Source organism: Larus michahellis, chromosome 3 (genome assembly GCF_964199755.1).
Source record: "Larus michahellis chromosome 3, bLarMic1.1, whole genome shotgun sequence".
Taxonomy (NCBI): Eukaryota; Metazoa; Chordata; class Aves; order Charadriiformes; family Laridae; genus Larus; species Larus michahellis.
Genome location: NC_133898.1, coordinates 46,088,489 through 46,099,269, shown reverse-complemented (window position 1 = coordinate 46,099,269; position 10,781 = coordinate 46,088,489). Strand labels below are relative to the sequence as shown.

At 36.4% G+C, this 10,781-nt stretch overlaps 1 protein-coding gene across 7 annotated transcripts in view; it reads right to left on the bottom strand.

The window, feature by feature from the left end:
• Window positions 1–3,723: 3,723 nt before the first annotated feature.
• CEP170 (centrosomal protein 170) overlaps window positions 3,724–10,781 on the bottom strand; it is a 105,303-nt gene continuing 98,245 nt past the window's right edge. For all 7 annotated transcript variants that reach the window (XM_074579985.1, XM_074579982.1, XM_074579981.1 and 4 more), the window contains 3 exons: window positions 10,173–10,266; window positions 7,736–7,787; window positions 3,724–6,085 (listed from right to left, as the gene is read on the bottom strand). In XM_074579985.1, the coding sequence (XP_074436086.1) occupies window positions 5,799–6,085; window positions 7,736–7,787; window positions 10,173–10,266 (433 nt within the window). In that variant the 3' untranslated portion in view covers window positions 3,724–5,798. The remainder of the gene's footprint in view (window positions 6,086–7,735; window positions 7,788–10,172; window positions 10,267–10,781) is intronic.

The window sequence follows — 10,781 nt, the reverse complement described above, 5'->3', positions numbered from 1 at the left end:
TGCATGTTTGGAAACAAAGAAAGAACGAACACGGTTGTGTGGTAAATTTTTGCTAGCACTTGAGTTCCCAAGTGTGTTGAGATCAGGTATTAAGATTACAACATTATACACCTGCATCTTTAGTCAGTTAAATAAATTTCATCTGTGAGGTGCAAAAATGTTTTTAGGAAAACAGCATAAAATAAACTGCACTGGAGGACATGAATTTGTTTGGTTTTTTTTATGCCACTGTGTGGAAAGAGCCTTCTCTTGTTTCAGTCATATTTATTCGAGGAACTCCAGCTATTCTGCAGAGTGAAAAATGATGTGATTACTAACATACATCATAATTCCTAAGTATTTCCAGCTGCCATCCTCTGCCAAGGAGCAGGGAGGCTGGAGTCTCTCTTGCACCTGAGGTACATGTTGGAGTAGGAAGTGTGTATCCCAGCACAGCTTCTGACCAGCTCTGAAAGCACCATTCTCGTGGCCAAATTCTTATGTGCCATCTGCATCTCCCAGTTCTCCTTTGCATTAAAATTGCCTCGAATTAGCTGCGCCGCTCAGTAACACATCCTACCCTAGCCTGGGACTCGGTATTCCCTCCCCATCCCCACTGACTTCTGGTCATCCGTCATTTGATTTCTTTGTAGAGTTTTTACAAAAGTTTGCTTAGCCTTTTGTGCTTTATTGATTCTCCTAATCCAATAATGTCTGTTGAGAACACAGTATTTTGCCCGCCCATTTATTAATCAGTTGTCACACTGGAAAATACCATTTATGTTACTTTCTCCAATAACATTCCTAAGGCATTTCATTTCTTAAAAATTCTAAAATCTCCTGATTTATCTGCAGTCATCCGTCTCATCTCTCAACAAAATCAGCCAGTGATAACCTGAACCACAGCTCACATCCCCATCAGTATTACTTCCTCAATAAATTTTTCTTGACTTATAAATGACATTATCTTAAAGGTGATGCTGTGAACGAAAAGTGAAGTCACCCATTAACTTTTTAGAATTCTACATATAATCCTTGTTCTTTGTGCCCAGCTTCTTGTAGGCCCATATGGGCATGAATAAACGTTCGGAACTTAAAAACCTCACGTTGCATGTTTTTTAAAAGCCTTATTATTAATTCAGCTTTTTCTGTTAAGTAAGACCACAGGTTGCTTGAAAGATAAGTCATGCTGCTGCTAAACTGTTATTTTTTAATAAAGACCTCTAGAGTCCTGATAGTGCTTTTAGTTACTCCATAGGAGCAGAAAGCCTTATAAATTATAAACGCGTGTATTAATTTTTAAAACAGGTCAAATAAATGCTAGCCCTAAGGAACTCATGGACTGGAGTAGCAGATCTTAGCAAGGAAACACATTAACTGGTAAGTGAAAACAGGGTTTATCCCTGAAATGAAGAAATCTCTGTCCCCTCACTCCACCCCTAAGGCCCTAATGCTTGAATAATTTTGCAAGCGTAACTTGAAAATGTTGCCCTGCATTCCCATGAGGATATTCCATAACCACAAACTCCTATTTTAATACAGACTCCCCAAAGAGCACATTTCATAATACCCTGTAATTTTAAGAGCTCTCCTCAGATCTGAGGTAAGAATGTTAAAATCTCACAAAACAGTAAGGGCTTGTGAAGTTGTCAGCAAGACGAAGTGAGCACTGGGTTTATTTTTTCGCTATTAACGCTGGTCTTGTTGGAGCAGGTGAAGATCAGGATGTTTGACTGCAGGCTTACAGTTATCTTGTCCTGCTTTAGAGTATTTCCACGGCTGCAAAATCCCACTTATTTGCTAACTCCATCTTTTCCTCCAGAAATATAAGAATAGTAAGAAAAGAATCTGAAAAGGCAACGCCTTGCTCCCTAGACACCTCTGTTGGCTGTCACGTGCAGAAACAGCAGTGAGTAAGGCTTACCAAGTTAAAAATTGTTTTTACAAGATTACTGAGCTAGTGCAGCTGGAAATGCTGTTCTTTAGCAAGAGGCAACCGCCCTTGGGCAATATTGCCAAGACCGATATTGTCGGATGTATTTAGTATAGTACCAGGACTGTAACCTTGTCAGCATTTACAGGTGTGCTCTACTTAAAGATGATATTCTTATGATTTTAAAAATCTGATTATTCATCAAGATGAAGCGAAGCAACTTGTATGGTGGGTGGCTAAGTTTCTTCCTTGTAATTCTCGCCAGATACAAAAGACTTGGGGGTATGAAATCTCCTTGGCATGTAGCGAGCGGCCTCCTTTTACTGTACACACTGTTTCACAGAATGCTTCACGCATTCCTGCATACCCTGACGCGGCTGCATGTCAAAGAAGTAATTGTAGATCTTTTCAATGCTTGAAATCTTTCCAGTTAAAATTAAAAAGGCCTTCCAATGGGCATCGACTGAAATTCCATTTTTGGTATGAAGTGGTATTCTCTTCAGAGACTGAAGTACCAGTTGCTGTTAGTATAACATACATGCTGTAGTGAAACACCATCTTGCTGTTACCGGGTCAGGCACACGAATTCTACTCTTATTTCTGTATGCTACAGCTAGATTTGAGTGCCATTAGAAGTATTTGTTGGGTGTATAATTAGACCAGAGCACGTAGCTAAGGGAGGAACCAACAGTGCTGATCAGAAAAGGCTTGAACTCTGCTTTCTCTGTGCCCCTGCACGTCAGCCCCACTTGCTGATGTCAAAAGGAAGCAGGGGACTGATGCAATCTGGCTGGATTTCCTAAGTACTTCTGAAAAACATCTCTGCATAACCTTGGCTCAAAGTACTGGGGAGAGATGAAAAAATTACATGGGAAGAAATAACAAAATGCTATGCTATTGCTTATAGAAATGGGGCTCTGTGGATGAGAATAGTAACCCAGAAGCGCATTCCCCTTACTTCTGCAAAGATAAAGGGATACTGGCAACAACCGAGGAAACAACAGCACCTGAATGAAAAAGTCCTGAGCACCTGGAAAGCCCTTTGAACTTTTTCATGTCTTTGACTATACCAAACTGGCATCTCTGAACATCAGTAAATACCTCCTGCCCTTCCAGAGCTGAGTGCTCTTGAGTGTCACTATGTGCCATTACTGCAGTCTTAATGCCATCAGACTGTGGATACAAAGGAAAAACAGGTGCACAGAAGGGCAAGACCAGAGCTGGCTGCTGCCAAGTCACAGCAAAGCTTTGCAATGCTGAAACATGTAAGGAATTCTTGGAGCTTTATACTAAACTCACAGTTTTGTTCCTGCATGAAGCGAGCTACAGAAGAGGAATTTTAGTGTTTTGCAGGAAAGTATGTATGGAGTCAAAGCCGTGACAGAAGGAAAAAAAACAACTCACCGGTCTGTAGCCAAATCAGAATGTTCAATAAAGTTTTCCAATATATGAAGCAGAAGGAAAGCAGTCTGAAAAGCATCTACTGTTGCACCTCGCAGGTGCATCAAAACTCATTTACTTTTATTCTACAAAGGGAAACACAGTCACTATTTGGTGACTGGCATACTGGATTATTATTGCCTCTAGCTTTGCACACAAAAATCAATTCAAGTGTGGAAATGAACCCGAGTACGGGAAAGTGAGCCAATACTGTCAGCACAGAATAAATGATGCAGGAGTGATAATAATATAACTTTTTCCAAAGAAAAGATGTTTATGAAGAACTGTCATTTCCTATTTCAGTAAAGATAAGTTAGATCGCAGGAAGACTGTGAACTTCCCAGCTCTCAATTACATATTCACACATTTGTAAAGTTCCAGAAACACTTTATTTAAAAATGGAGTTGTAAATGCATATAACAAAATAACATACATAATAAATGTAACAAAAATAAATAAGGAGAACATGTTCATACAAAATAAGAACATAGTAATGCAAAATGCTTATTACAGAACATAAAAGTATAAATGCCTGAAAGAACACAAACAGAATCTCGCATGAAGAGCCTGCACCTTTGATCATTCCTAGCCATTTTCTACTTTCCACTCGAGTCTGCGGTAAAATTATGTTCCCAAGCATTAAACAAAAGAAGGAATTATGGTGATGGTTTGGTACACTCGCTTTTCAACACCTAGCTCTAGTTTCGGTTTATTTTTGCCCTTCTGCACCTTCTAAAACTTTTCTTCTAGCCTCTGTAAACTAGTGTAGTTCAGGCTTCCACAGTTAGCTGGAGTAGAGCATATTGAGTCATACATGAAGGCTGTTTGCTTTTAATTTTTTTAAAGAAAATATGAAATCCATTATACAACAGATTAGTGGTTTCGTTTTTACATCTCTACAAAAAAAGTTTTTGCGTTTTTATTAACTGGTCCAACTTTTACTGACTTCTGAAAGCCTGTACAATTTAAAAGTGTACAGAAAGTAGCTTTTTAAAACAAATGTCATATAGGATTATTGCTGAAATATTAAAGACCATTTCATAAAAGCTGCAAAACTGTATCTTCAACCTTAATATATAGAGACTGATGCAAACATAGGAAAATTCCAGTCTATTAGTTACATTTAACAGAAATAACATTCCTCCAAATTACAGTGTTCTGGAAATACAAAGTAATTTACTTTTATTTTTATTATTATTTCCAAATGTTAAGTTACTGGGACAACTTATAAGGAAAATAGGCTTATATAGGAAACTTTAAATAGACTTGCTTTTCAGTGGTATAAGCAAAATGTCTATGTTAGCAGTCATCTTCCAGAATCCTTTCAAATATGTAAGACAGAGACAGTTTTACTAGCAAGACTACAGGAAAACATACAGAAGCAAACAAAATCATTTGCTTGGGAGTGCATCTATCGATCAAGCAAATCATGACAACTCTATTTCCAAGTCCCCTAAAGAAAATTTTACATCTCATGATCATTCCAAGGAATAGTAATTTCTTCCGTAAGCTTATGTTGCTTTTGAATTGGTGAGAGCCCATTTGCCTCAATATGCTTTAAAATGTCCCATGTTGCTGTATGTTTAAATTGTTTTTCTAGTTTCAACAAACATTTGGACAGAAATGAGATATGAAATACTTCTACTTTCATTAACATCAAAAAGACATTTGAAGAAGATCAAAAAGTGCCAAATAGTCCTTTCAGAAAGTGGGTTAAAACACTGCAATGATAATACAAGTACAGTATTATCAGATTTTATGTACACCAAAACACTGCTTGCTGTTTAATGATATCAATATGATCACCTATCACTCCCAGCAAATCTTAGTGCAAACATAATACGTGAACTTTATGTAAACCCCAAGACAATTTACGCAGCAACAAGGTTATATAAATCACAGAACTGTTTGAGATTTTCCATACACAAGAATGAATACTTTCTGAAATCTGTCTTACTTTTTGTAGTAATGTGTCGTTGTAGTCAAAGATAATGTTTCATATATAAATCATCTAATTCAGAATCAATTGTAACTGTTCAACAGTTCTGTACAAACTTTAGTGGAGGAAGTCCATTCATTAGAGCAGCTTGGCAAAGAGATTTGGGGTTTCGGTAACATTAAATGTTAGACTGCTTGCATGGCTTTTAAAAAGAAATAAATCTATTAAGGGGAAACTGCTGATATAATAATTCTTTTGCAAAGCACACAACCACAAAGGGCAAACCTGCCACAATCTGCTTTCCTACACTGGTATCTATGCGTATCTTTATGATTTGAAAAGGATTTGTGTGACAATCAAAGCATCACAGTTAAAGAAAATTGGTTTAATAAAACAACCGCTGTTTGACCAAGCCTTTTTTTTTTAAAAATTATAAAACCAATATTATATTTTTTCCTTTACTCCTAAACATTTCACATGAAAGGTTTTTGTATCAACACTGAGACGTCACTCACGCAGTGTGGCATCTTCCTCTTCCCCATCTGGGTTAAACCTATTGAAATGTATGCTGAAGTCTGACTCGGATTCAGCATTCTCAAATTCAGGTGCAACAGGGACGGTGGCCGGTCGAACAGCCCGAGCTTCGGGCTGGCAGTTTGGCTGCACTTGAGGGCGAGTACTTTGGGAAACGGGACTGGACTTCGGCTTCGGCTGAGCTGGTAAGATGGGGCTGACGAATCCCAAGTTGCTCAGAGCATCCAGGGTACCATCAGGGTCAATCATAGCATTAATTGCTAAGCAATTAAGAAAAGATGAAAGGGATAGGGAAGAAACCATAAAATTTACAATTTTCTGTTATCATAAAAGACCAAAAATCCTGTTCAAACACTTTTATTTTTATGACAGACGTGAGCTTTTGTGTTCTGCCCACTACAAAAGAGTAGCGTATCCGACATACATGTAGCTGATACATATATTTAAAAGCTTTTACATATATTAAATATTTAGAAAAAATGAAACTACACAAACGAAGCACTGCCCGATGTGTGAACAGGAAATAGAGATGCCAAACTGTCTATGACTAGCTTATAGGGACTGAAAGATGGGATTTTTAGGCAGCTTTTTCTCTAATATTACCATTATACTATGCTTCATTCCATCCCACCCCACATATGCATACCTGCTAATTCCACGATTGAATGAAATTTGTATAAGAGAGCTATCATTTATCCTTTTTAATGCATAAACAATGGATTTATTGTCCCTCTCCCTCCATATAGTGAAAGCAAACTGAAGCACCTAGTACGATTTCATTTTACTGTAGTGTTAACACATTTGTCTCATTTAACAGAAACGTTCTCTCTTTATTTCCAAAACTGTGCTAACATCTATTTAAACACCACTGCATGCACAAGGAAATGATCTGGCCTCTTTCTCTGGGCCTTATTTCTTTGTTATATTCTCTAAACACAATATAATTTACAATAAATTAACATTTTTTAATTATGGCCGAACGTGAAATAAATACTACTTTGTCTCTAAAGCTGGCTAATGATTCCTCCTGAAACATTCCTTTTTAAAACATGTTTTATTGTAGGATTAAATCTGAATACTAGAAATTACAAATATAGGAAATTTACATCAAATGCAGTGAAGATTACATATAAGCAGCACTAATCCATTTGACCACTCCAATAAACCAAGTATAAACAATAAACAAATAAGACTGCAACTTCTTTTTAAAAGATACTAAGTTTCTAAGTTTATTTTGATAAACATATGTGTCAAAATATCGGACTTTGTAAGCGCAACATACTCTTTCCATTTTATACATAGTTAAGTCATCGCACGTGAAAAGCAAAGTAACTTTTCTATTTTGTAGTCTTTGGGCTCCACAGTTACACAGAGTGGATTCAGTAGTGTGCAGGGAAGATGTCAAGAGCTAATCCTCAATTTTCATTTTATTGTATTGGATAATTATATTATTTTTTTTTAGATTTCCTATAGGTTATGGTCCCAGTGCATTCGTTACACTGAATTGTGCTACACACGAGGGTATTACTGATGTGCAAAGACTATTTTATAAAGCCTAATCTCATGATTCTCTATCACCTAGTCTTCAATACTTATCCACAAAAAATATTTCTATTAAGAATGTTTCACAAATAATTCCTTTGAGAGTCTCTCGACTATTTCATTTTTAGTTGAGTCTTTTCTCCCTTACATAAAAAGATATCCTCACTCTCCTGTGTTTTAAAATAATTCTGTGATGTTTCTTTACCAAATGTGCCGGCAATTATATGATACTAATGTATGTAACCGATACTGTGAATGTATTTGAATAAAATGTGATAACCTTGTTTCATGATATACGTACGTGGATATATATTAAAAAAATTTAAAGCAAGCAACAGTGAAAAAGAAAAATGAGAAAAGATTTGTACCTTGCAGCTGTTTCTCAACTCGTTTCAGTTCCTGTAAGATTGATGATATTTCCTAGGAAAGAAAGAAAGAAAAAAGCTTCATTAAGGAAAAAAAGAGACTCAAACTACCTATCAGCAGTAAACAATCCCCCTCCCTAACCTTTGCAAATACGCTATTTGGGTTGTCCCTCCTGGCACCAAGAACACCCTTGCTGGTGGTGACCCAGCCACGTCCACCCTGTGTCCTGGGAGGCAGTACTTGAGGCTGGACAGCCATGGCCCACTCAGAAATCAAGAGCTCCTCCGCACTGGTAGATCGCTAGGGTCAACAAAACCTCACTCTGACCCTTGCTCATCTGCCTGCACTACTACGTCTCTAGCACAGACTTACAGACACCATGGTTCTGTAGAAATGGGGCAAAGTAACAGCAAACCCTTAAAGGAATGTTAACAGTACAAACCCAGTATTAATAGAATAGCGTGGTTTATAACCTCGTTCAGATGCGAGTCAGAATAGTGAGATGACTGCATCGGGATTTTGTCTGCAACCATTGGGCCCTGTGCCTACGAGACCCTGTACAGCACACCAATGTTGCATCCTGAGCACTCTTTTGCCTTACAGATTTTTCTCCTCTGTGCTGCACTGCTTGCTAACACAGACATAGCCACCGCAACACACTCAGAAACACAATGATCATTCAATGTACTGCATCTTAAATTACAAATATGTAAATCCAACAACTGAAGGATCCTACACTGAAGGATACTGTTAATCCAGCTGCTGAGGAGAGCTACCAGTGGTCTTCAAAAGCTGAAAATTTTCAAAGGCACTGATTTCAGAAACCCATTTAAACCCATTTAACCCAGTACAGAATGAGTTTTTGAAATAAGTAATGTGATTTTTGTGGGTAGCAGAGATTGATTACCTTGGATTTTACAAAGTCATTATTGTTAAACAGATTCCATATCTGAACTGGACATAAGTGTTCCAAGGACAAAACAAACACCAGTTACAGTTAAGTGTTAATGACAGTTAACTTTTAATGACATTCTGTGCTATAAATAAGCACTGCATTTGAACAATATATGGCTCTGAAAACTGAGCAGAAACTTGAAAAATCACTGCATAGGCAAAAAAACACCCCATACACTTTCAAACAATGTGAGATGTTTTACTGCATTGAAAAAAATATTGTAAAATGCTAAGTTTAGGAATAAATATATAACTAAACTTTTTCTTTTTTTCAATGAATGCCTCAAAACCCCACATTCATGGCATTTAGAATGTAAAACACTAAACTTCAGTCTTATTCTGGAAATGGACAGGATAAGAGAAACTCCTTATATTATCATGTTTCTAAAATCAGAAACTTCCATGAGTAACTTGCTTAATTAAACTTTAAAAAAACCCCAAAACTGTCAGTGTATCTATTAAATTATAACACTGAGCTACTAATGACTGCTCTTAAAAAATATACCATTCTGCAGAAATTACAAGCCAGGTTTTTAATATTTCCATCAATCTGTATGAGTTTAGTAAGCCATGATGAGGTAACAGAGAAGTGTTAGCCAGTTCAAACAACAGAGGAAACGAGTTCACATTTTGCTTCTGAGCAGTCCAATATGAACTATGTGAGGAGTTTCTTCTCCCACCTTTCCCTCAGAAAAGAAAACTGCCTCTGCAAGCTGACATTCATGATACTCCAGACAGGATAATGTAGCTGGACTCTTTGTCTGCTCTCACATGCAGAGATGTTTTTCAAACCCTACACTCTGTGATAAGAAGCAGAGGAGAAGTATACTAGGAAACAACATGTATGCTCCGTTCCCTCACACCATCACACAGTCTGGTCATGAAATGTCCCTAATTAGGCAGGGGTAGAAGACTATGTGAATCAACTAGAGCTGTAGTCGATTCCCTACGTTTATCAGTTCCACACAAAATCAACGTGTTTATTTTTCATTGAAGAGTGCTTTCATTGCAATGTGTCTACAGATTACTGTCATTTATATATAGCAAAATACAACTAGTTCTCTAAATATTAATAATCAGTATTAATAGCACGAAGTATATATTAGGTATTAATAATCAGTAGGGAAAGCAATCTTTAGATTGTAAAACAAGTTAATACGAAAGCAATCTAACATTCAAACTAATGGTTGTTACCTTTTCTTAAACAAAAGTACTGATGGTCTCTATAGAGTTCAACCCCTTTTATTCCATTCTTTATCTGATAATTTCCCCTGAACAATTACTTAAGACTGTTTCTTTATAAGATAGTAAGTCTTAGTAATTATCAAAGAAGATCAGGTTTATTCTTGAAATATACCAAGTATCTAAATAAAACCTGTTAAAGATTTTTGCCTTTGTATCACTGAAAATAACACATTCCTCTACTGCTCATTTAGAAATTAGGTAAGAGGCTCAAACAATCCCAGTAAAGATAACAATTCATACCATGCTTGATGTTTTCACAATAGGAACTTCACTTTCAGCTCGCAACTTGTTTTCAATTTCTTCCCAATTTCTATCTTTGTCCTTAAATAATATTCTAGAAGAAAGGAATTCAAGAACACTGTTTAAAATAGACAAATATAACCAAACTAGAACTGAAAGATTAGATAACATGATATGAGAAAGCAGCACGGGGAGCACTGAATAGAAGTAAAATCTGAAATACTGAAAACTGACAGAATCCAACCACACAGTTTAAATTTTCAGGGAAGCATACAGGGTTTCAGCAAGATCATTATTATTGACATTAAAATGGCAGTTCTGTAACTAAATAATTGCTTATGGTGTTGAAAAGACACAGCTGATTCTTTCCTCCGGCACTGAAAGATTTTTTGAAAAATCCAACTATTTTACAACAGTCAGAGAATTCCCTATTAACACTGCATTTTACAACAATGCAAAACACAAGAGAAAGATTAAAAATGGTAAATAAATGCAAATACATTTGTATTTTATATTAATTTAATGAAAAATAAAACACAACAGGAAATTAAAAGAAAAATGCATTCCATAGAAGTTTTCATTGAAAAGTTTCAACACACAAATTGTGTA